This window comes from Streptopelia decaocto (genome assembly GCF_964273445.1).
Source record: "Streptopelia decaocto genome assembly, chromosome: 7".
Classification (NCBI taxonomy): domain Eukaryota; kingdom Metazoa; phylum Chordata; class Aves; order Columbiformes; family Columbidae; genus Streptopelia; species Streptopelia decaocto.
The window spans coordinates 66,047,813-66,074,874 of record NC_138661.1 but is presented as its reverse complement, the minus strand read 5'-3'; the positions used below and the strand labels follow the sequence as shown (position 1 = coordinate 66,074,874).

The 27,062-nt window shown below is 41.9% G+C and overlaps 1 protein-coding gene and 1 long non-coding RNA gene across 3 annotated transcripts in view; one reads left to right on the top strand and one right to left on the bottom strand.

The window, feature by feature from the left end:
* Nucleotides 1–11,508, top strand: part of SHANK2 (SH3 and multiple ankyrin repeat domains 2) — a gene marked incomplete at both ends in the record, with an annotated part of 273,237 nt that extends 261,729 nt beyond the window's left edge. Inside the window, 2 exons of the mRNA XM_082059244.1 lie at nt 4–914; nt 10,935–11,508. Of these exons, the coding sequence (XP_081915370.1) occupies nt 4–914; nt 10,935–11,508 (1,485 nt within the window). The remainder of the gene's footprint in view (nt 1–3; nt 915–10,934) is intronic.
* Nucleotides 11,509–19,052: 7,544 nt separating this feature from the next.
* On the bottom strand, nt 19,053–22,578 carry LOC309442356. Of its 2 annotated transcripts, none has more exons than XR_014184593.1 (3): nt 22,443–22,578; nt 20,414–20,562; nt 19,053–20,283 (listed from the first exon to the last, which is right to left on the bottom strand). It is a non-coding gene; the product is annotated as an uncharacterized lncRNA (long non-coding RNA). The 2 variants fall into 2 exon arrangements; XR_014184594.1 differs by having other exon boundaries at nt 19,053–20,280.
* Nucleotides 22,579–27,062: the final 4,484 nt, after the last annotated feature.

The window sequence follows — 27,062 nt, the reverse complement described above, 5'->3', positions numbered from 1 at the left end:
GAAAGCGAGCTGAACGTGCCTGCAGCGCCGGAGCCACCGGCATCTCCCTGCAAAACCATCGTAGCGGCGGGCTCGGTCGACGACCCCGTCATCCTGCCATTCCGCATCCCTCCGCCACCCTTAGCGTCGGTCGATATCGATGAAGAGTTTCTTTTTACCGAGCCACTGCCACCCCCCTTAGAGTTCGCCAACAGCTTTGATATCCCCGACGACCGTGCGGTTCCCGGTTCGGCTCTAACAGACTTGATGAAGCAAAGGAAAAATGGCTCTCCTTCACCCGCGCCGTTCGCCCCCAGCCAGTCCACAAACTCCTTAGACAGTAAAAAGCAAGTGGGTCTTTCAAACTGTTTGCCTGCCTCCTTTCTGCCACCCCCCGACAGCTTTGATAACGTCACTGACTCTGGGATTGAGGAGGTAGACAGCCGTAGTAGTAGTGACCATCACTTAGAGACAACCAGCACTATCTCAACGGTGTCCAGCATCTCGACCTTATCCTCGGAAGGGGGTGAGAACGTGGATACTTGTACAGTCTATGCAGATGGGCAAACATTTCTGGTGGACAAACCCCCAGTACCTCCTAAGCCAAAAATGAAGCCCATAATCAACAAAAGCAATGCACTTTACAAGGATGCGCTAATTGAAGAAACTGTAGACAGCTTTGTTATCCCTCCTCCCGCGCCGCCCCCGCCTCCCATCAGCGCTCAGCCCAACATGGCTAAAGTTGTTCCCCAAAGGACATCTAAGCTCTGGGGTGACGTGCCGGAGGTGAAAAGCCCCATTCTCTCAGGCCCAAAGGCTAATGTGATTAGTGAATTGAACTCACTACTCCAGCAAATGAACAGAGAGAAATCCTCAAAGCCAGGGGAAGGATTGGAGTCACCTACTGGAACAAAAACTGCAAGTCTCAGTACAAGGTAAACGTAATTAACCAAATAGTTTTCTAATAAAGGCTTGATTTGTTTTTTTTTTCTGACTAGCTTACCCTGTAAATCGCATAGATTAAAGAAGAATGTGCTCTTCAATGTACATTTGCTTAATGAATAATCTTATGACAAACAATTTTATAGAGGGAAAGAATATCCTACGTTGTCAGCGTTTCTGTAGTCTGCACCGTAGCATAGGAACTTCCTCAGTCTTCATAGAATCATAGAATAGTTTGGGTTGGAAGGGACCTTCAAGGTGACCTAGTCCAACCCCCTGCCATGAGCTTCTCCAACTTCAGACAGTTTCAACGAACCTTTCAGCTGTTTTGATGTGAGTTACTTAGAGTCATTTTTAAGAAGTATTTTTCCCTTTTCAAAGGTTCATTTTTAAAATGTGGTGATGATTTATTTTTTCTTCAGTCCCATATCTTATTTTGGCTTCAAATGGGTAAAAATAAGTGGTTTTGCCTAGGCTGACTTCACATCCACTGTGTGCTGTCATTTGATTCATGCCGATCCCTCTCATAAACCGCTTTATCATGAAGTACAAAGCTACCTTAGAAAATCACTAATTGAAATCAATTTGCACTATTCATGTTCTAATTAAAAAGTTAATTTAGCATCTCTGACACTTAGGATGATGGATTTTAAGTTCTTTATGTTGTCAGTGAATAGTCTATGATGTTTACAGGTTCAAGGATGTGGCTCATTTTTCCCACCAGCGGCATCCCTGGTAGCGCAGGGTGACACCTTTGCATTTAAGTGGTTTGTGGAAGGTATTTAAGTGATAAATAACTTAAAAGTTACTTATAAGTAGCCAGAAACCTTTAGGTAAATGTGGAAATAATCATGTAGTCACATTTGTGTGGCAGATGGATATAATATCATGAAATCCAGACTTAAAAAAATATATATATATATGTAAGGTGATTTTGTTAGTTTTATTGAGAGCCTGAGGTATTTCTTTTTGTAGTGTGGAATGGTTTGGTTTATATACAGAAGTTAAATGTACCTTTTACTGAAGTATTGCATATTGTTTTGCCCAGACAGCTCCATACATTTTTTGTTTTCAGAAAGGCAGTGCTCACTTTCTTTTTTAAATGTACCATCCAAATAAATTTTATTGGATTTATTCTACTGGATAGTAACTAATTCAGCTTTTGAAAAGCTCCTGTTCTTTGCATGCATAAAGATGATTTGGCTTCAGGGGAAGGGCAGCTCTGTTAATTGCAAATGACTGTTCATTTAAGCAAAGTTAGCGCAGCAGCCGAACACCGTACATTTGACAACACCTCAGGCAAGCACAAAATCAGTTCTTGTGCACTAAGCTTGTATTACATGTCTGGTCTTGCAGGTGACTCTGACAGTTTCATTTCATATGATTTTCCGTATGTCTTCAAGAACACTATTTTTGCTAGAGGTTGATCATCCTGTTAATCCATATCAACACGTTGCCTCTAGCTTCATATATATAATGTTATTTATTGTCTTTGATAGTCAAACTGATAGCTACTTCCAGGTTACAGTAGAGATCTTTATCGTCTCTGTTTTATTAGAAAATAACTGAGGCTAGTAACTACAATGTACTGTAAATATGTCAAGTACTGCGTTTTGGAGAGGAAAAAGAAAAGCAGAAGCAAATAGCGATAGATCTTCTTTTGTGAAAAGACATTTAAACAGGTATAAAAGCTGGGAAAAAAAAATAAATACTACTAAGTCACTTGACTGGAAAAAGCAAATTCTCATGTAAGCAAGAGTATCCCATATGATGTAAATTTCAGAGAAAGATCTGATTTGGACAGTGTTAGAAGTTATGTTGCTTTTCTGTCCTTTAGCTTTTTAAATTCTTATAACTCAGCTTTGGCAAATTACATAGGCTTCATCATGGAATACAGAGACTTAGTCTGGAGACAAAGCCACAAAAAGCATTACTTCGCTGTGGCTGAAATCCGACTTCTCTCCTGCAAAGTGAACCCAAATGGGGATCTTTGCAAACTAAAGAGAGGATCTTGGGATATCACAATTCCAAAAGGCTTAGGAGGTATTAGAATAAATCAGAAAAGCTGACAGTGGTGTGGAGCAGCACAACTCTTGGCTGCTCCTTGTGGAAAAAAGTCACATCTCCACAGAATTCCCAGTGGGAACGGAAGGTAAGAGGGCTGGGTTTTGTTTCCTTCTGTTCTCAAAACTGATGTGGTTACATTCTTTTTTAATTGACGTGAATTGAAGCTACTAAAACGAGCAGCAGCGGTTCCTCAGGATTTCTTTTTTAGGCTAAGCAATAAATCAGAGGCAGCAGAAGAGAGCCAACCATCGACAGATATTAAAAGCGTGTTTTAAAAGGCGCTGCAGGCAATTCCTTTTTGTCTTAACGAGAGTGAGGTTAGAGAGATGTAAATGAAGAAGTTCACTCGTAGGTTCAGAAGTTCTACTTGTAACCCCACAGTGTTTTTGGGGGGTGGTTTCTACCTGGCCCTGGAGCAAATCCAGCACTTTCCCCTCTCTCCGAGCTCAACCGCATTCCGGGGGTGGACGAGACAGGATTGATTTCTGAGCTTGATAAAGAGTGTGAAATAGGGAGCAAAAGGCTAATAGCAAATTTATCTATGGCAGAGAAAATGCTCTGATTTCTTTTTGTTGCGCTATGGCAGTTTATGCCCTGAACTGTCTGCTTTAAATTCAAATTCCGTTCTCAAAGGTCCCTGCATGAAAGCAATGGATGCATGGTAAACGCTTCCCAGACAAAGGCATTTTTTCTTACTCCTTTTACTCCTGCCTCATCTTTTAAAAAGTTAAATAAATTACGGCCTTTCTAGCCCACTTACACAACAGACACATCTTTTTAGAAAGCTGTCAAATATTATGACCAAGGAAGACCATCTTGCCAAAACCCTTTCCTACGAGGCAGGATTAGAAAGGGAGCAAGGAAGTTTAGCTCATGGAAAGCAGGGCTTCTGCTAAATTAAAAAACATCTCATTAGCTCTGCTAAAGGAAAAGGGATAAAAAACGAATACGCCTGTTCATACCCTTCAGCCAAAGAGAAGTTTTGGGTAGTGTTATAAATAGGAACATTGTTCAGAGGCTCGCTTGGGTTATGTTCACAGCACTAGCAGCCTGACGGAATTAAAAATACATCTTTGCTCATTGGGACATGATAGCAATTGTAGGTATCATTGGGAGTTACTTTTGCACAACCAGTAGAAAGACAATTGTAGTTCACTCACGGCAATTGCCCCATTAAGGTAGCATAGAGGTGAATTAAACTGTAGATAGTTGGGTAATGGCTTGCTACAGAAACCCATAAAAATACCATCTTTCTATGTTTTTGATAAACGAGAATTAGGAAGAGATTGTTCTACAGCACTGAGCAGCATTTCTCTCTCAATTATTACGTTAAAAAATGACCTTAGGCTTGCTTTTCTTCCCTGCACATTAGTTTAGCAATAATTTTATATGGTGTATTTATAGTTTCCTGTGGTTCTTATGGAGACACCAAGTTTCAAAATTTTTAAATAGAGCAGGAAAACATTTAAGTAGAAACCATCTGCTTGTCAGCGGCAATGACCAGCTGCGGGACAGGAAAAGGAGATTGGGAGGGGAGGGAGAAAGAGGAAAGGATGTGCTTGCTTACTTTGTACTAACAAAACCATAATTGAAAGGTTTGATAGAAAGTTCTAGACTAGAGCTAATCCCACTCCTAGATTTGGCCACCATCTACTTCATGAAATTTTGGAGATCAGCCCTGGTGATAGAGGTTTTACCTGGTCTGTCCATGTAGTCAAGCCACAATATCTGACCATCACTTCCCCCATTTTTGCCCGTCCTTCCTTATAGAAATGGTCAAGTAGATTGAATATTAGGAAACAGTTCTTTTTGGGAAGCGCTGTTGGGCACTGGAACAGGCTGCCCAGGGCAGTGGTGGAGTCACCATCCCTGCAGGGGTTTAAAAGATGCGGAGATGAGGTTCTCAGGGACGTGGGGCGGTGCCAGGGGTGGGTTAATGGTTGGACTCGATGATCCTGAGGGTCTTTTCCAACCCAAATGATTCTATGATTCTATGAGGGTATTTGACTACAGGGCTCTGTTTGACCCAAATACCCAGCGCTGAAGCCCTAACGATGGGCTTTGTTTGTCATTCCCGTTCCTGAATTTGGATCCACAGAGGTACAGAGATGGGAATACCCAGCCCGGGGAGCCCTTGGCAGCCTGTCGGCGGGCGGGCGGGGGGGACGGGACGTGTAACGGCAGCATCAGCCGTGATGCTATAAATACAGCAGTGCTATAAATTCACTTGAGAGGCTACTGACTTTTCTATGGAGCTGATAAAAGGAATGGGGAGAAGACTAATGCAGGGGTTTTTATAAGGTAAGGGAGGAGCGCTGCCTCTGTCTGTGAACCCCGCGGTCGCTAAGCAACGTAACGATCAAGCGCGAGGTTGTAATGATCAGGCCTGCGAGATCGGCTGAATAATGTCAGTGTGATTAGCGCAGAATAGACCCGGTGGCTGCAAAGAATTAAAAACACAAACACAGCCCCCGGTGCAAACAGCATCCTTCCTTCCGCCACGACTCCCGTGTGCTAATACAGGATAATGAACAGCAACTGCTGCCGCTCTCCACCACCACCAAACCAAAACGATCAATTGCTTTGCCATAGGGGAAAAGGATTTCTATTTCAAACGGTGCTTATGTTTCTCCGGTTGTGTTTGCACAACGTCCCTGCGGCTTCTGGGGCAGGTTGGGTGTCACTCCTGGTAGTGGGAAACGCTCACGATAAAAGTGGGAGTTATGGAGGATGCTTAACCATGCAGGTTTCCCTCTGGGACAAATAACCTGTAGTGTGTTGGCACAGCAAGTTTTAAAAGTGAAACTGCTTGTGGTTAAGGGTTTTGTCCATCTCTGGATTGTTTTGCTCATGACAGTCTGGAAAAGCTCCTATTTTTTCACAAACAGGTAACGCAGAACTGAACTTAGTAGTGAGTCCTGCGTAAGGACTGATCCTACACTGGGTTGATTGGAAGTACGGCTGGATTTCACAGATGATGAAATATTGATCTAATGATATAATTCTCAAGCCTCGGTTTTTCAGTTTACTGCTGTCCCATTAGATTCATTTCATGTTGTTAACCGCTTGTCAGCCAATGTCACAGGATTGCTTGCTTTGTCAGTAATTTCTGCAGTGTTTCAGTCATTCCATTTTGTCATTTTTATTTGCTCTCATGACTGCTGTTGTCAGAAGAGGGTCATGCTGAAATGCTCTGAAGTAAGTGCCAACCATAAAGCATCGAGTATTCTATGTTGTACATGCTGCTTCTTTTTAATGCTCTCTCATTGTTATTGCATTTTAGTGATTTTGGTGTTGACTTTGTAACAGAGTGCGATGTGGATTAGATCATCCTAATCCAGAAATGGTAGCCATTCGAAAACCAGACGTAGGATGTCACCTCAAGCTGAAATAAGAGCCACTTTTCCCTTATTGCCCGTTTCCAGACATTTGTGCCATTCGCATGGAAACTGTTGCTCGTGAACAGACTCCCACAGACCCTAATGATTATTCTTCAACTGAACAGAGTTACTTGCAGCAGACACTAACCATTTCTCAATTCTTCTCGCTAAAATAACATTATAAGAAGCTCTGTATCCTGCCAGTCATCACATCAGCCTTTGTTCTTAATCTTCCCCCGAAACAGACAATAATTGACTTACTTTCCCACCATACAATTTTCCTTTGACAATCCAAAAATCAAGTACAAATATCATAAGAGATGAAGGCAAAGTTTGGGGTTTGTGCGTTCTCCAAAAATCTGTAAAAACTTCATTTCAGGCTGTACCTCTGTGCAGGGACTCATTTCACTCATTGCTTCTCTTGGTTGGTAGGGGTTTTTTTTCTCTGACACAATTGAGGAGCTTTGTCAGAACAGCGAGTTTATTTGGCAAGTTGCAGGATAAAACAGCTCTCATAGGAGCATAATGTTGTTCTGGTTTGGTTTGTTTAGTTTGGTTTTGGAGCTATTTCAGTGTGCTGTCTTTCACTGAATTGCTTCTGCTATTAAGTTACCAGTGCATTTGAATCCTGCAAATCTAATTCAAAATCTAAAAGAATTTCTAGCCTACAAGCTGTGTTGATGGCTGTTATACTTGGAGGCCCCATCGCTGTGGCACAGGAATTATATATTGTGATGTTAATACGAGGCAACATAATGGGCATTGCAGTCGGTGCACCAAATGTTTATAAATTACTACCATATGCTGATCCTAATAGAGCAAATTTTATTTAAAATAATTATCAGACTTTTCACCTTTTTCAAATGAAATTTGGGTTTAGGCAGCTTTAATATGGATTTAATGTGTTTAGTGTAACAGATGATCAAATAAGGCATAAGAAATTGCTCTTATTACAAATCTGGAAAAGCCACAGCCCCACAAAACCCACAAAATGCCCACAGATCTTTTAACATGGTTTGTAGCCACGCGAAGCCGCTGGTTTGATCCAAGCTGCCAGAAAGCAAAGTACAACGTAGCCTGGATTGCTTTGCTCATCCGTGGGTCTAAACACGGGTTTACTTTTATACTTAATATACTTAATATACCTTTTTTAAAGGAGCAGTGACAACGATTTCCTGAACAGGGAGGGACAGGGAGTCTATGGAAGGGACAACGGGGAGAAGCAGCAGCAAATTGAGTTACGCAGCAGAAGGTGCACACTGAGCCCGGAGTGGGCAGTCGAGGAACAGAAATGATCTTTCAGCATCTAGCCTAATAGAAGAGAGATTTTCATCATCCATTTGAAACTGCCACAGTGAGTGGGAATACAAACCCGTGATTACTAGCATTTGCAAGACAGGGAAGTTAAGTAAAAAGGGTAATTGCAGGTAAAGAGAGAGGGAGAAATTTCCACACGTATCAAAATTCATCTTGCTCCTCCTGCAATCACTGGGACAGCATCATCCCAACCTTTTTCAAAGCGCGTTTTCTGTTGATTTAAAATTATATCGTGCCTTAGTAAAGTGTGTGAGACTCTAATGCTGAGTTAAGGTAGGTAGAAATAACTTGCTCCTCTTGGTTAGTAGAATTTAATAGTTCTTAGACTCTTTATTTGTAAGAATGCTTAGCTCCAGTCCTGGAAGACAATAAGAGCCATTAAGCTCCAAACAAATCACAGGAAACACTCAAAACCTTGCCAAGTGTTTCCTTTCTTTGTTAAATGACAAAGACATAAGTGCTAAAAGTATTGTTCCTACTGTGTTTTAAGCGAAGTGCTGATCTTTCAGCGCTCAAAAAGATCTCCCTGTTCCTATTGAAATACATGGAACAATTTGTGAGAAATCAGTGGGATTGCTCATGTGAATAACATGTAGGTTCTCCAAAAAGCTATTCTTAGTGCTTTTCTAATAACACGTTATTGGAGCTTTATTTGAACGAGACTCACTGTGATACGAATGTGCTCTGACTCTCGGCGTAGCCGTGCGGTAGGTTACCTGGTGTTTAGGTTTGGTAATTACGTGCCGAAGCCCCAGATGTGATGCGGGGAGCACGGAGCAAACTGGCTCACAGCAGCCAGCAGCAACCCAAGGAAAGGCTGAAGAAGCTCTCCAGCGCTACCAGGACTGCAGTGAGGCTTATATGAGAGGAAGGGATTAATAGCCCGTTATCAGGTGAGCTGTCTACGTTTCTTCATTTTGGTGATGGACAAGTGCTTCACAGGGGGAGCAGGTTAGGATAGATGATCACAGAATGGTTTGGGTTGAAGGGACCTTCCCAGCTCCCCCAGTGCCCCCCCTGCCATGAGCAGGGACATCTTCACCAGCTCAGGTTGCTCAGAGCCCCGTCCAGCCTGGCCTGGGATGTCTCCAGGGATGGTTCATCCACCACCTCTCTGGCCAACCTGGGCCAGGCTCCCACCACCCTCATTGTAAAAAATTGCTTCCTCATGTCTGGCCTGACAATGATGTGGAAGTGCTGGTACCACTGTCTTTTTATTTAAAGTTTTAACTACTATTTTCTCCAAGATATGACCAAAGAGCCAGCACTGGGCCCTTGTGGCCAGGAAGGCAAATGGTACCTGGGGTGGGTTAGAGGGGGTGGTCAGTAGGTCAGAGAGGTTCTCCTGCCCCTCTGCTCTGCCCTGGGGAGACCACACCTGGAATATTGTGTCCAGTTGTGGCCCCTCAGTTCCAGCAGGACAGGGAACTGCTGGAGAGAGTCCAGCGCAGGGCAACAAAGATGCTGAAGGGAGTGGAGCATCTCCCGTGTGAGGAAAGGCTGAGGGAGCTGGGGCTCTGGAGCTGGAGAAGACTGAGGGGTGACCTCATTCATAGGGATCAATATGGAAAAGGGTGAGGATGGAGCCAGGCTCTTCTCAGTGGCAACCAACAGTACGACAAGGGGTAACGGGTCCAAACTGGAACACAGGAGGTTCCACTTAAATTTGAGAAGGAACTTCTTCATGGTGAGGGTGGCAGAGCCTGGCCCAGGCTGCCCAGGGGGGTTGTGGAGTCTCCTTCTGTGCAGACATTCCAACCCGCCTGGACACCTTCCTGTGTAACCTCATCTGGGTGTTCCTGCTCCATGGGGGGATTGCACTGGATGAGCTTTCCAGGGCCCTTCCAACCCCTGACATTCTGGGATTCTGTGAAAGTCAAGTCACTCCCCTTCCATGGGTGGTCACAATGACATTGCACTGGGGAGCAGACCCAGGATAACCCAACATGTTTCATCCTCCTTCCCCGCGGTGGCAGAACTCCACGGGAAGAGTAAAGCCTCCACGATTACTTGGGGCAGAGGAGCAGGAGAAGGCTTCTCATTTATAAAGCAGATTAGTGGTGAGGGACATACCTCAGAGACAACGAATGTGAGTTTTGACCCTTGCTGTGTGGGTCATTTTATTTACTTCATGGCATCACTTCAAGGATAAATAAATCCTTACTTTGTTCTGGAAGTGCCTAAAATTGTTAATCTGAAGGCTTTCCTAGTTGACAGGATATTTTAAAACTGAAATCTCCGGAGCTTAAGCCACCCAAAGGTTCAGTGGAAGATCTTGAGGTGTACACGCTGGCTGGCAGAGATTTCTCCTGAGAAATAAGGGCTGTGGAGTTGAACATTTTATGAATGAACAGACCTGAACCTGGATCTTCTCCTTCTAAGTTTGTTCCATAGCCACTAGACACCAGCAGCCTGGTCTGCTCCTTCACCCACCCGCTCAGCCTCAGCACCAGAGCTCCCTCTCGCAGGTTTCACGCCGCCTTAGTTTGTAATCTGAAATTTCCTTTAGGCAAGAGATAAGTGCCAGGGACTTGATCACAACTACATCACCTCTGGGCAAGCACAGTAACCAGCGTTTTGGAGTGAAACTGACGAAGTAGAGAGTGTAGAGAGAGAACAGGACACAGAAGTCCTTTTATGAACCTTAGAAGGCCTGTTTCATTTTTAAAGCACCAAAAGGCCAGCTGAACAGAAAGGGAAATATGAGGATCTTGTGGAGCATGTTCTGTGAACAAATGAGAATACAAACATACCCCAAAATTCACTGAGTTAATGATATGCTGCTGCTATTTTCCATAACCACTATTGTTAGGGATGCTGTCTAACAGTGTTTAAAACTGATAGATTAAAACCGAAATGGAGGGTCCTACCTCTCCATATGAGGGGAAGATCAACTCCTGATTGCACTTCACAGGGAGTCCAAGTGCCCGTGTGCTTATTCCACTCAGTGTTTCTCATTTAACCGCGACTTAATTTGGTGTAGCCTTCAAAAGGAAGAATGTGCTCTGGAAAGTGTTTTTTCTGAACTGCTCATAAGCAAAGGTTTTGTTTTTAAGTATGGCTTACCATTGATGACTGTTTTATGGGAAAGGTTCGATGATACCATCTTAGTACTTTTAACCTGTTTATGCTCGTTAAGCAATGAAAATGTTTGAGCATTCCAAAACCATGTTTACCATGCATTGATATGGACAGCCCGTGAGCTGGCGGCTGCTTTATCTAACTTTCCATGTCTGTTTACAATTTCAGGAGCACGGAAGTCATGAGTACTGTCTCAGGTACACGAAGTACAACAATCACTTTTACTGTCCGACCTGGAACCAGCCAACCGATCACACTGCAGAGCAGGTCCCCAGACTATGACAGTAGGACCTCAGGAGCAAGACATGCTCCAAGCCCTGTGGTTTCACCAACAGAGATTAATAAAGACATCATGCCTGCTCCTCTGACTGCTTCTGCTTCAGCTTCATCTCCTTCTCCAACTTTGTCCGATGTATTTAGCCTACCCAGCCAGCCCCCTTCTGGGGACTTATTTGGCTTGACCACAGGGCGCAGCAGGTCTCCTTCTCCCTCAATATTACAACAGCCAATCTCAAATAAGCCTTTTACAACTAAGCCTGTCCACCTGTGGACTAAACCAGATGTGGCAGATTGGTTGGAAAGTCTAAACTTAGGTGAACATAAAGAAACATTTATGGACAATGAAATAGATGGCACTCATTTACCAAATCTACAAAAGGAAGATCTGATAGACCTTGGAGTGACTAGAGTTGGGCACAGAATGAACATAGAAAGAGCTTTGAAACAGCTGCTGGACAGATAAGAATAGCTATTTTGCCTCACAAACTTCTGTTGATAACTAGAGATGGGCTGGTACTGAAATACCCCAAATGCCTTGTCTGTCTGCGAGTGCCAGCAAAATTGGGGGTGGGAGGGGGAAAGCAGTAGAATTCCTGGTACTCAGGTAATGCAGACTGTATGCTACATGCCCAAACGTAAACCCGAACCTGTTACACGAGTGGGGCCGTTTTATTTCCAAGTTGTGGGGAGATATGAGAGAGAGAAAATTGTTAACTTCAAAAATATGATCTCTTGACAATGCCCTTCTGCTGGAAGCATTACATACCACTTTTCTTTCCATTTAAAATCGCAAAAGTTTCATTTTTTTATTGAAAAGCGCGATATTATTGCCATTCAGTCTCCGAGCAGGATTCCTTCCCCAACCCTTAGTCCACTTGAAGAGGCCAGAGCGCTTCATTACCATTCAAAGCCATTTTAATAGTCGCAGAGGCACAATATTAAGACAGGTACAGTTCATATTACTGGTTTTTAACTAGTGTAGCTCTCTGATTTGTTGGCAGTGAAGCTGGTTGTTCTGCTGGAATTAGTTCAAGGGTAACCTTGCTCTGTTTTACCTGGTATTTCTTTATTTCTGCAGTTATACTTAGCGCTCTTCCAAGGTGGCAGAACAAGTTCAATACATGCTCCATTGACTTGACCTGTAAGACGATGCAGTTGTTGCATAAAAAACAAAACAAACCAAGGAGGAATGCACACTTAGAGGTACAACAAAATGAAGCTAGTTTGAACCTGAGACCCCCAGTTTTCAACCAGCTAAACTACTGCCAAGTCGCAATATGAACTCTACAGAGCCAGCAGAAATTTGGGGTTGTGTACAGACGCGTCTTTTGGACTTCACAGTTGGATACTCGAATGTGCTGAACCCTGAGAGATGCTGTTTAATTCAGTGAGTGGTTTTGAACATCAGGCCAAGAAAGAATAAGAAGAGAGACGAACGTTCCCAGTGGGGAAGGTTGCCAGGGTTTTAAGTGAGAGAGGAATTGCAGCCTGTTAGCAGCAATGGAAAGTTTTCAGCTTGTAAAAGGAAACAAATAAAAGTAAAAAGAAGCCAAAAAGGTAAAAGGAACTGAAAAGGTAAAAAGAAACGAAAGAGGTAAAAAGGTAACAGCAAGCTGGCAGGAGGTTTGTGGCCTCTTGGAACGCACGTGCTCCAAGGGCCAGGAGAACTGGGGAGGTTTCCAGACTTGCATTTTTATGGCTGTTTTGGTATGTTTGGCTTCTGGACAAGGGCTACAGAGCGAGCACTTCAGGGGCAGCTTCTTTGGGCGGCTGTTTGGGAGGTCGCAGGGGAAGAACGTGGATCCTGCTGGAAACCAGGTGGCTGTGGCCCAGCAGGGACGGGGTGGTGGTACCAGAGCTCCAGGTGACTCTAATCTGCTCTAATCTGACTTCTTGATTTAAAACCATTTGTTTTTCAAGTTAACAAGTCTCTCTCTGCATGTTTGAGCTCCCCTTGTAATTAACACCTCTTAATATCTGTGAGTTTTGTAGGTCTTTATTAACATACTATTCAAGGTGGGTCCATTGTGTGTGGATGGCTAGACTGGCTACCTACCATACGTTCAGGTTCTCTTACATTTCGCAAGGTACCTGAAATTTCTTTCCTTGATATGGTCCTTGATATAGTCCAGCCTATCTCTAATTTTTTTTATTGTGATTATTTTTTGCTCACAAACAAGTGTCTAATTAGGTCTGCAACAGCCCTAGTATGAGTACATAAAGTTTAGCATTTTAAATATCTTTCTTTACTGCAAGTTTAAATAGTTGTACAGATAGTTTATAAGCACAATATTTTAAGAAAATAAGTGGCTGGTCTACTGGGCAGCCTTTGTGCCACTTCAGTGCTAGAAAGTTACAAACAAAACAACAAAAAAAGACAAAAAAAAAAAAACTTTTGTGGTTTACTACTATTTCTGTGGAATAATTATAAAGTCTTGACCTTTTTAAAATCAACCTCATTTGGATGCATCTGAACCAGCAGAGCTGTGTTATATTTTCTATCTTTGCTAGAACTTCTACAAAGGAGGGTGAATATTTCTTCAAAAGTGGTTGTAGTTACCAACGCATTGGATACTCATAAAAAGCAACTTATTTAGCCTCCTGCCCCCTTTACGGAACAACCAATCTTTTGACTTAACATCTGTTGCTACGCTATATTTGTATTTGAAAGTTCCAAGTAACCTTGTAATAAAACTCAAGTACTAAGGCGTTTCACTTCCGAGAGTACTGAATTTTTCCATAGGCGTTGTAGACAAATGGCAGTTTCGTTCAGATAGTCAATGCAGGCAACTTGAGGCCATCAAATACCTTCAGAAGTGTAAAAATGGTAATTTAGCCATCGTTGTCTTCCATTTGGTGATACGACAGAATTCAGTAAATAAACCACTAATGCCATGCTGTTTTTTTTTTTTTTTTTTAAATATATATATATAATTTTATTTTTTGTTTCTTTGGGTACATGATATTACCTCTATAATACGTGCCAGAAAATACATTAGAAAACGCGGTAGTAAAAGAAAATGTAGAAGTTGACTTTTAAGCTGCTTTTTAATCACGAACCTTGTTGAATTTGCGTTGAACGAGTGCTGACGTACCCAGTCAATCCCGGCTCGTCCCTTTCGTACACAGGTGTGTTTCTTGCTGGTGAATCTTTTCAGGTACTGAAGGACTCGGTTCGATACGAGTGGGGAAAGCAAAAAGGGGTTTAACGCATTTCAAGAGCTATTTATTTTGCGTTGTGTCTTACAAAGGAAAGGTAAGGAGACCTGGGAGGACCTACTTCTCACCAATAAAATCCACCTCCGCCAAGAGGAATTGGTCTCTAGCTCTGGGTGAGGATTTTACTACAGAGAGCAATAGTAACAGAGACGCCGTTGCCTCCAAGTATTTTCATCACTCTGGAAATGTTGGGGGGGGAAAAGGGGAGAAGACCCATTTATTTCATGCTACTTACGATAGTGAAAACCAAGTTGTTAGAGATCTATGAAACACGTTCTGATATTCTGGGTTTTAGGATCAACTTTTGTTTATATACTGTAATTTAAATAAATTGCATTTACATGCCTAGTTTCTGTAATATTTGTGTATACAATACCAAAATCTTACAAGATGTAAATTGTGTATAACTGCACAGACTCCTTGCCCTAGGTGTCTGAGAACATTTTAAGTTGAATTCATATATTATAAAATGACTAGATGTGACTGTTGATTTACAGAATTTACATATCACAAAAGTTAATTATTTGTGGTACTTAAGTTAATAAAAATAGTGACTTTTTTTTTTTCCTCAGTTCTTAAAAAGCATTAATTACCCAGTTGATCTGGCGATGATTATGTGTATGAGCCACAAATATTGATGATTTTTCCCATTACATTTTTTCTTTTCTTTTCTAGATATTAATATGTTTCTCGCTATACTTTGTGTAACAACTTGTGTTCACGTTATCTATGTTGCTGTAATTTTTGTGCTTTAATTCCTCTTATTTCGACTGATTAAAAAAAAATCAAGCTCCTGTAACTTGCACTTTTCCCCAATCCTTAATACTCTTGTATGGCAACCAAAATTACTGTAAGAAATAAATATAATATTGCACTAAGGTTGTGGTTCTGATTGCAGAGAACACTGTCTGAATGTTTATGGAAAAGAGTTGCCAAAAAGCTTGCAATCTGATGTTATTGAAAGCGCATAAAATGCTTTAACTATATGTAGAGAGTTAAGGGAAAAGAACTGATTTATTGTTGGGCAAAGCATGTCGTTTTGATTCCTTCCTTCTGGTTAAAGCATTCTTTATGCCGGTCGTTAGTTCATTTCTAAACTTGAGATTCGTGGTTGAGATTTGAAAAGCGACAATTTTCAGCGAGAGGTAGAGAACAAAATAGGTCTCAATTTGCCTTAAGGTGGATCTCAATTTGCCTTAAGGTGGATTTCCAAGAGTAACTGCGGAAGGTTGTTGAGCGAGCGTGTGGGAATGGTCTCAGTCTAGTCCTGCTGGTGGTGTCGGGCTCATTTGGGATGGTCCAAAATTCAATTTCCTTTCAATTTGGGGGTGTGTGGTTGGAGTTTTTGGGGGGCAGAGCAGCTTTTCGGAGGAGAAAAGGAACCTCATCAGACTTTGTGTGTCTTGTGACTTAAAACTGTACGAGCAGGGGATATTTGTACTGTGAATAAACACGGCTTCAAATGGAAAGATAAGGAAAAAAATTCACATCTTCTTTGGGCTTAATCTCAAGATTTGTTTTTCTATCTTTCAATGGTGATGCAATGAAGAATATTTTTTATTTTCTAAGATATTGGAATAAATGCCTAGAACTGTTGACCTTTGGTTTCATATGTTCCTTAACTATTATTCTCTTCTCAGATGTTGTTCTATTTCAGCATTTTTGTAGTTACCTCTTATTTCCTATTTTTCCAACGACGATGACTTGGATATTTGTTTTGTTAAAAAAGGAAGGAAAAAATAGCCTTTTTTTTAATGATTTCAGGTATTGTGGCTATTCAGCGATAACCACCTGTAGCTAAATCCAATCAGGTATTTGCAGTGCAAAACAAAGAACGCTTTGCAATTGTCGGTGTTTGCCAAAGGAATGGGAAGAGATTTGGTGGCGGATGTTGTATCAATGTCGTGTGTTTCGTTTCGTTCTTGGTTTTCTGTATGTTCCTGCATTTCATGGTCTTGCATTCCGTGTGTCCAACACCATGGCAAATACCCCGGAGCTGTGGTGGGCCAGCCAGAACAGCACGATTGTCACCGTGTTTAGCATCTTATGGGTTGTTTTTAAAGAAAAATTATGTACGTGCCTTATAGTTTTCAACCTGGAGGAACTACTTTATTTCCCACAAAGAGCTTTATCTATGAGGTATTACAGTACCTGACAAAAAGAGCGTTTAGTGCTGGTTTTTGAGGTGAGAAACCCACGGCGCTGCATTGGGAAGAGTGGTTAGAAAACCTGAAATGATTTCCATCTTATTTTGAAACCTTTTCAGCGTTGCGATGAGACTGATTTGAAGTCGAATCAAGTAAATGTGAGCGGGGGTAAAGTGAAACGAGACTGTTATTTTGGGTTCCATTTACTACCATAAATATTCGCTTGGTTATTTGTGTAGTTGGCGTGTTCTGTATTTCACAGGCAAGGTAATGATGATGATAAATAAACCAAGTGGACTTGATGCTTTTAAGCCTGAAACTGGTTCTATAACGCTGACATCTAGTGGCTTTTGATGGACATAGTCTCAGAGCAATAGATCTCTTCAAAATATGTATTTATTTTAATTGTCGTCCTTTCTACAAGAAATCATTTCAGGAAAGTTTTTATTATTGTACGTTGGCCTGAATGTTTAAGTCAGGAAAAAATAGGCCGACTGTATCATTACACTGAATGAGAAATCTTCAAAGGATTGTAATGCGTTTTCTAGCTTATATGTGCTCGCGTTTTATCAGTTTTATGTTTTGAATGTGAGCATCTCCATGTGATACCTCATCCGCATCGAGCATGTTTTTTTAATTATAGTTTGAATAAATAAATCGATTAGTTTTAATATACTTTTTGCCTCCGGTGCTGCAAACCTTGGGCTCTTTTGAAGGTGTTTCTGATCCAAACTGCAAAAGAGCTCAAGGGGTTCAGGTCAGGACTGAGTTCGGAAGAGCTGGGGCGTTATTTCCCACATGTACTTGCAGAAGTGAAGTCTGGTTCATTTAAGTTGTTCCTCAGGACTAATGATAGAAGGGATATGTGCACGCACGTGTGAGTTCTTGTATGCTTTTCATGTAAAGGTGCTTGGACAGCATTAGAAATTAATGTACTAATAGGACGCCAGTGTTGCATGTGCTTAAGAATGTATTGGAATCAATGTCGCAGTGTATCTTTTTGCTTTGAAAAGTCTGAAGAGAATACAATATACCGTAATCTCAAAATGTAATTCATGTTTTAATGGGTTATTTTCCACTGATATTATTTTTTTTTGTCTCTGATCTCACAGCATCCCTTATATACTTAAAAGCAATTTAAAGCAATATGTCTTGTGACTTTGGGGAGAAAAGCAGCCCTGGAATAGCTGGCACTGAGGTTTGGGGAGAGGTGAAACCTTAGACTCATTTTCCTGAAGGATGTTCTTCCAAACCAATCCTGAGGGAAGCGTTGCCTCGTTCCGACGATGTAAAGAATTCCAAATGGGTGCAAGGATATGTCCATAACAAATTTTGAGCACAGTGTTCCCTACCAGACCCATCCCCTGGAAAATAGTGAGGAACGTGACCGTGTCATTCATTTGTCATTTTGTTTTGACCTTGTTGGTGCATCTTCAGGTCTCGTTTGAAGCCGATCTCAGACCTTTTAGCAAGTGCGGTGGTGAAGTCGAGGTGAGAGCGCTAAATCTTGCATTAGGACAGATCCAAAGGTAACTGAAACACCATTTTTGTTCATTTTTCAACTCTGATTAATAAGTAAATAACTTTTTTATCTGAATGTCATCCAGTCTGAGCTCTGTGTCCTAGTGTGCACTAAGTAATACCGTGATTAGAATTTAATCCCCTGTTCTCCATTTGCTCTATCTCAGCAATTTGATTTCTTTACAAAGCCGTGGGTGTAAGTTGTGCAACATCCTCCAGGACTATTCACCTGTAAGACTTTCTAGTGACCTGGTAACGGATCCCATGCTGTAACGTCACCCGAGGTTATCGGAACTCTCTAATAATGCCAATTTTCTGCATTGCAGATGTGAAACGAGGGTGGGTGACTTGTAGAAGATACTTGGCAATTTTTAGAAAAGACCTTTCCCTTCAGAGAAAAACTCTTGGTGTGCTCACGTACTCAAAGCAGCTGCGGATCATTTGCACACCTTGTCTTTTATTCTGCCACTTCTCATACCGCCTCGCTATGTTTAGCTGATCTTCAGCCCTAAAAGTCACTAATACCAGACCTAATGCTGTGTGTATTATCTGACAAGACTGCTTTATTCGCAGGGAAGACATATGGAGCATATTATACACCTGAAAGACCGGAGCAATGCAAACAGGGAAAATTTATTTGTACAAAAATGCACCAAGTGGAAAAAAAACAACCAACAAACCACCATGAATCCATGGGACTCATCTGTTGTAATCTGTTGGAGGCGACAGAGAGGAAGAGAATATCTATCTATCTATCCATCTATCTCTCTCTCTCTTAAAAATATATATATTTTATATATATATATATCGCTATCTTAAAAAATATACATTATAGATATATGTCTATCTTAAAAATATATGTATTACATATCTATCTGTTGCATATATATTTTATATATATTATAGATATATGCCTATCTTAAAAATATATATATTACATATATATCTATTGCATATATATTTATATATATAGTTACATACATATATAACATATGTTACATACATAGATATATGTTACATACATAGATATAAATTACATACATAGATATATTTTACATACATAGATATATTTTACATATATACATAGAGAGAGAGAGATATATATATATATATATATCCATGAAAAAGGCATTTTTAATGAGAGCTAAGGACCCATTAGCAGGAGTGGGCTGAAGGGCGTTCCCAGGAGCTCGTCTGCAACAGGTACAATGGGGAGGGGTGTGGGAACGCAAGACTGACAGGGGGGGGCTTCCAACAGGTTTTTAAATTCCTCGGTCTATTTAACCGAGCAGAGAGAAGGCGGAAATGAGATGATGTCTGCTTGTCCCACTCACATGAGTGGGTGAACAGCTGGGATTTTGAACTAAAAGGAATGTTGGCGCTACAGCAACGTTTTTACCACCTGGCGATGAATAAATTCCGATTGGAAGCGGGGAGGATTTCAAACGGTTTGGCGCAGGAGAGGCTGCCGCGGGTCACAGGACGAGGTTCATTCAGCGGAGAGCAGACTGGGAAGCCCAGCTCCATAGGCTGCGATACCTGCTACAGGATGCGATTATATATTTCACATTAATAATTAGATGATAAATACCAAAGCACCAGAGCAGAGAAACAAATCTTAGAGTCCACATCTAAGTGATGCGAAAGCTCATGCTAGGCTGCAGCGTTAATAAATGTCAGGGGAGAGGGGTTGTGTGCTGGCACCGCTTGGGCAGGAAAGAGAAAATCCTGCCAGCTCTCAACAGCATCAAAATCAGGTTATGTTTGTTAGCATAAAATCAGGTGAGCTGCAACCCATTAGGGATTCAATTCAAAATTAAGCAATTCAGGGACACAGCGTCCAGCCCTGATGTTGCTATACCAGCTAATCCTCACCTTCAGGCTTTGTTTGTTTGCTTTCATGAGTTGTTTGGGGTTTTTTTTTAATAAATAAGCATCTAAAGACCATTGGATTAACGTTGGCATTGCTCACACCCTGTCCCCGCCGCTGGGACTGTTTGTGTGTGTCACATTGCAGCTGACATCAAATCCTCCATCTCTGCAAAACATAAAAGCCAGGAAAGCAAACAGCAGCATTTGTGGTGCCTGAATTAGAGAGAAACAGATTTATTTTTGACAGATAGATACACTTGTTAGGCAGCTCTGTGGACATCATGACTCTGTTCTCACCTGTGCACCCGGGTAGACATGACCATTAATCACTGGGCTTCTTTATTATGTTAAAAATATCAATACCTGAGCAAACCCGTCTTTTTTCAAAGATGTATTTCACATTCAGTAAAAGTCACTGAAATTCGGAGTGATGGACAGCAGCAGGCACCTGGGGAGGCCACCACTCACTCCTCCACCTGCTAACGAGAACACAAATGATGACAAACAGAAACACCTGAGCATCATTTCACCCTCCGCCCCCCTTGACTGAGGGTTTAGTAGCCATGTGGCTTATAAAAGAGAAGGCCCGTGGGGTGGGGTGGTTCTTACCTCTCCTTCAAGAAGGGGCTCAAAGGTTCATCTTCTCCTTGCACTGCTTAAAGGTAAGAATTTATTTTCATCTGTTTTGCTTGAATACTTTGGTTTTTGTTCTCTTCCTCCAAGCTGCCTGGTACTGGGTCATGTCATCCTTCTTCATCCTAAAATAAAAGTTATCAGAGCAAATACTAGGGTTGGATTTTTAGTTGAGCTTGTATGCAGGGACAGAAAAAATGTGTAGCGTTTTCTATAAAGCCTGAAAACTTAATTTCTTGCAGAACATATTGATTTTCTTCTTTTTTATGGAAGAAACTTTCTCACCAGAGGATGCTCCATCAGATAAGAAAAATCTTAACTAGTTAACCGCAAGAACAAATCCTAGGAAGTCTGTTTTTCAGAGATTTAAAAGGCAAAAACAATATTCAGAAACAAATAGAAAGCAAGATGTGATTGTGGATGACTCCCTGTCCACTGAAGGGTGACAGAGTAACCTATTAATAAGGATATCAGTGTTGCTATCCAGTTACATTGTGACAATATTTAAATATATTTGCTCACTTAGAGCACTGAAAGCACAAGTTTAATCTAATTATTACATTTGACACTCTCGGGTTTATTATAAGAGTCAGTTTTCTCCCTGAACTGTAAGTGGAGCCTTGAAGAAAAACTCCCATAAAACAAAGCCAACTCATCCTGGTTTATTTGCGTTTAAGTCTAAAAATTGTCAAACATCTGGGGTTATAACATTGCCTTACGCAGAGCAAAGAGGAAAAGCAGCCCCACTAGCAGTCTTGGTGCTTCTCAGAGATGTTAATTAGGTTAATTGGGGGTGGGAAGGCTGGCAGGACACTGCCCAGCTGAGGCAATTAGCACCTCGTTTGGTGACACTTTCCTACAGCATGTTCAGAGCAATTGTGAATCAAAACTATCCAGGGATCTGAATAATATTTTCAGAAGCACTTGAATGCATTTGCCACCTAGAACAGCATTACAGGGGAATTCAGGCAAGCACAGCTGCAGGGAGGTACCTGACAGCTGCTTATATTGAAGAAAAGTGGAAACACTCAAAAATCCTGTCACCAGCTGGCCAGCTATCGCTATTTTTCACTTGAGACCATTCTTTTTTCCTCATTAATCTCTTGTTCTTCCTGGATATATGATATTGATTATTTTTCTACCAGTGCTTTCTACTTCTCTTAAATGCTGGACTGTGTACATTCCTTACAAAAATCAACACAGCATCACTTACAGCAACTACTTGTCATAGATCCCTGTAGATCTAAGTGTGATCCAAAACATTCTCTTAACAGAGGTATCAACCACAAGCTTGGCCAAAAGTACTTGTAAAAACACTCATACAATCACAGAATGTCCTGAGTTGGAAGGGACCCACAGGGACCATCAAGTCCAACTCCTGTCCCTGCACAGGACAACCCCAAAATTGAAACTATTTGAACAGTTTCAGGTAGAACTGGCTCACCTGACTCTTTTCTCACAGTGATATTACCCGGCAATGGTCTACCCATCCGAAAACATGGGCATTCCAGCTGTTACAGGGATTTTTGTATTAACCCTGCTCTACATCATACCCATATCATGGTCTTATCTTGTCAACAAAGGACACAGCAGCTCAGCCCTGAGTTCACAGAAAGGATGGCGATGCTTCAGCACAGCACGTGCTGGGCAAACGAAGCTCAAGCACTAAACCTCTCTCACCATCGCTCCCCTCTATTGTACCAAAAGACGTGAGAATGGATACTATAAATACTGCCAGAGGAAAGCGGCACGTGGAGGGATGCACAGAGGACTGTGTTCATCAGCTGGGGCTTGCTTCACATCACAGTGTGACAACTGGGAGGACAACCAGCAGAAGAAATGTGGTTTGAAGCATCACCAAAACCATTGTAATAGCATCTGTGTTTACCCGGAGCATATTCAACACAAAAAAACCTCATGTGAGCAGATATAACTGAGCAGAGAAGCAATGGGCTTGACTAGTCAAAGAAAAGAGGCCAAACAAGTCAGTAAATGAGGCACTTACGTGGGGCAGGGGCAGCAGCCAGATGGGATCCTGTGCTGGTTTCCGCCTCAAATCCTGCGGGAGAGGCACCAAATAGCAGGGGGGTGTCGTGCACACCCTCACCAGCAAAAGCATCACATCAAAGGACATCGGGCAGCACCTGTAACAAAAAGATAAGCCTCAGTGTGACAAGCTTGCTCTAAGGCAAAAAAAATCGCTTTTCATGCAATTTAGGTCCTATCTTATGCCGTTGGACCCAAGTGAATTCTTATGCGCGATAAAAACCTGTATTATTTTCCAAGTTTGACCACCTGGAGGGTGTTAACATGATGGTGGCAAATACCAGTGCCTGAGGTGAGGAAGCATTGCCATGAGTTATGAAACGTGTCTACGTGGAGGACAGCACAGTCCCATTCCGCATAGCACATATTAAATATAATATAATATAATATAATATAATATAATATAATATAATATAATATAATATAATATAATATAATATAATATAATATAATATAATATAATATAATATAATATAATATAATATAATATAATAATGCTCTGATGCCACCTAATAAACCAGCAGCTGTGGAGTCATTTGCTCATACAGTAATTCATGAATTTGAACACTCATCAATTACTCCATAGTGCTGTAAAATGACTACAGACTCCCTTTAGGCTGGTATTGTCCTGAGAGCTTAGATTTTGAGCATTAATTCACCAAAGAATGTAACTTTTAAAGTGCTTCTGCACAGAGGAATGACACAGGAGCAGGGTAGATGCTGGCACCGTATTTGCTCCTGCCTGCATCACTGTCCATTGCTTCCTGGCACTGATGCTATTGAAGCAAAATATTCCTTTATCCAGTCTAAAAGTTCTAGTAATTATTCAATGTGCTTTGCCAGGCTCAAAACAGTGAGGAAAATTGCTGCTAATAAAAAAACTATAAAGCTTTTTACCTGATATTTTCACAACTAGTCTGAGCAAAGGTATTATAATATTATTTAGTCTTTCTGGCCTTGTTGCCAAAGTGGGCAAGAAAGCAAGTTGCACCATTTCTCTGCAGCTTTTGTATGCATAAGCCTTACAAACCTTTTAAAAGAGAATCAAATGAGATTCTCAGTGATATCCCTTGGTGTCAGCCTGACATTCATTCTCTGCCTCGAACTCCTTTTCTTGCCATCCACATAATTCATTATCTTTTAATTTTGAGTATCTCTGACATCTTGTACTTTTGCAGTACCCTGCACAGCCTCAAACACACACCTAGAACCCCAAATGTGGAATTCAACACCGCAAACACTGAGCTGGGAAGCTGCGTGAGCCAAACTCTGATGATCATCTTCTTCATTTTATGGTGGGGATCCTGCGTGAAGTTTGCGGGCAGGTAGACGGGGTGTAGCCATCTCCTGGGCACAGCTTGGAGGGCAGGGACGCCAAAATCCACCCTTTGGCCCTTCCATTGCCATTTAGCATCCTCCTTGACCTGCAGAAAGAGAAGAGGTGAAGGCACTGAGCTGCACAGCTGTGAGATTTTCTGCTTTTTCAGGGTCATCTGAAGGCTAACAAGGGGGTATTTTTAACTCTGAAGTGCCAGTGGAAGCTGTGCAGCCCCTTTTCTGCCCAAGCTTTCCAGATTCTGGGACAAAAGTGCAAAGAAAAGCTATTTTGATCAGTTCACATTTCCTTTTTGGAAGCCATCCAAGGCAGTATTCTGTACACTTAGCATTACACAATTGATTTTTTTTTTTTTTGCTCTCTCCCTCTTTCCATGGACTAATATATCAATTTCCCTTCTGGAACTAATTTTACAGCAGGGTCTGTAGATCACGGCAGAAAGGGTGTGCTCAGCATGTGAGGAAGCTGCTTCGAATTTAGTAAAAATGAAGCCCCATGTCTTTAGCATCCTGTCGATCATTAGACCTGGACAAGCAATGACATACCTATGTTGTATCAGCCTGAATTCTGAATGCTCCACATCCCTGTATAATGTAGAAATTCTGCAGCAAGGTGAATAGTGTAAGTACATGATATACCACAAGGAACTGACTTGCTGGCTGGGTATTACACATCCGTGGGTTGCATTTTGAAACCTGCTATTATAGGCTGAAGTCTCTCAGGAAAACATAGATGGCTTTAAGTCTGCGGCTGCAAAAGCACTCGCCTAAAAGTAGGTACTTCAGATAAATATCCTTGGTAACTAGCATTTGCTCTACTTGACAGAAAAGAGGACTTAAAAATGAGAATATGCTGAGATGATTGTGACAGTCAGCCTTTCAGGTTCAGGAAAAAACTGCAGAGGACAGGCAGACCACATGCAATATGAAATGTTTCTGGTATGCATTTTATCTGAGCCAAACCACCTCTTCAGAGGAACTTCACCTTATAATTTCCCCCATCTCCTGCTCCATTTCATTGCTTAAAAGTCAAAAACCAGTTATATTGATTCTCGCTATTGAAACATCAACATTAGTAAGTCGGTAATGGCCTAGTGCGCATAAAAACCTAGCAAAATACTCCACAGCTTCAGGGCTTGATAGAAAATAAATTGGACGCAGGCGCATTCGTCACTGTCCTCTTAAGCCTGCCATCTGTGCGGCCTAAAAATAAAGCAGCAGCTTAAGGAGAGGTTTGATAAAATGCATCTGAGAAATGCCTTGGCGAAGCTCTGCCAGGCTCTTGAGATGAGTTTGAGATGCGAACCCTGTGCTGCAGAGGGGTTTTTCACCCCTCTTGTTACTCAGCTGAGCCTCTGCACAACCGGTTTGATGGGCACGACAACTCCAACATCATCGGATTGATGTTGGTTGGCGACGTCGCGTCAGCCAAGGGCTCTTTTTCCATGACAGCGAAGTCGCTGCCAAATTAGGAGGAAAGGCAGAGCTATTAATAATTATTATTAATAATAATTCAGACAATTTATTTGGAGAGTAAAAAAGAAGGCAATTAGCTACCTACAATTAACATGAGAAGATCCTCGTGCACACAGACCAATGTATGTATGTAGGGAAATACGGTCAGTCTGTATGACATGCAATTTTTAATCTACTTTATCAACAGCCACCAGTGCCCTATGGCACAGGATTTAAACCAAGAGGTTTGCAGATCCCTGCAGTTTCTGCCACACCAATGTGGCAGCACAGGATGGTCAAAGGTATCCTGTGTCTGTAAGAATTTCTCCACCTCCCACGTAACTTCTTTAAGTAAGTCCTTCTCTCATTATCACCCCTAGCAATTATTACAGAAATAGACAAATTAAATATTATAAAATGGTATATACATAAAAATACTTTACGGAGTGTTCTTACATTATAACTAGTTTGGGAGAATGACACTTAGAGGGGCAAAAAATCATCAATTGATTAGACAGTGAAGGAAATCGGTGCCACTGCTGCCCTGCGTGAGCTGCGGGCTGAGGAGCAGCAGCAGGAATTGCATTAAGGAGCAACGTGATGGATTCAAGATGCCAGGAAAGCAAAATGGCTCACCCAAAGTCAGGCAGCGAAACAGCGAGACATCAATTAACAGAAATTAAGGGGCTTGCTCGCCGCTCGCATTAGTTACCCCCCCGGAGGGCTGAGCCAGCCCTTCTGATGGTAAACGCGGATAGTTTGGGATGTTGTCATTTTATTTTTTTTTTCCAGCAGCATTTCAGATAACTCGAGCAATTACTGCTGCTGAATAACAGTGATCTTAAAAACCTCAAGGCTTGAATGCATCTAATCTCACCATAGCAATAGTACAGTCATAACAGTGCTGCCTAAATATATTTCACAAGATATTAAATCAATCCAGTATAGAACATTTGCCACACTGAGAGAGATCAGTCATTTCAGTTAGAGATGAAACTCTCTCCATTAGGTGAGGCAATCCACAAATAAGCTCCCAAGACTTAATACCTATAATATTGCTCATAGTGTCACCTAATTTTTTCTATAATTACTCAGTTCATCCCCATCTTACCTTGTGATGCAGGATGCGGACCCAGGACTGTGGTATCTCCCCCACGGTGCTGTTTCTGAAGGCGACCCACAGCGGGTTCACATGTGGTGCCGTTTCTTCCTTCCCTCTGAGCTTTCTCCTCCCTGCTAGAAGATCATCTCTTGCCAGGCAGGGACTCGTGGCCACCTCCTTGGGGCCCATTGTCCTTTCAGCAGGCTCTGGTGGCAGCAGCCCCTGTGCCCAACCCTTGCAGCCATTGCCCCACACACCTTCACCCAAAAACCATCACAAAAGTCCCACTGCTCCCCCTCTAGGCTGAGCCCAGGGAGGGTTCAGGGGCTGCTGCCTCATCACCCTCCCTCAAATCTGCCTTTAGATGTGTGGAGCTTAATTAACCCACCCTGCACCGCTCGCAGGGCACAACGCCTACCTGTACGTGCATGTTTTCTTCTCGTTTTTCAGTTGCTAAAGCACCGGCTCACACTTGCTGTGCTTTAGGACTTGAGGCAGTGATCTCTGCAGCTTTGGATTTCCTGTTAATGTAGCAGGGCTAAAGAATGTTTAGAAAAAAGGATATTAGCAATTTCTTTCTTAGCACTTCCAGCAGCGCATCATCAAGTATCTCAGAAAAGCTCAGGATTAGAAACAATAAAACACGGGCTTGCTCAGACAACAAGGTAGGACGCATTTCTGCGGTTG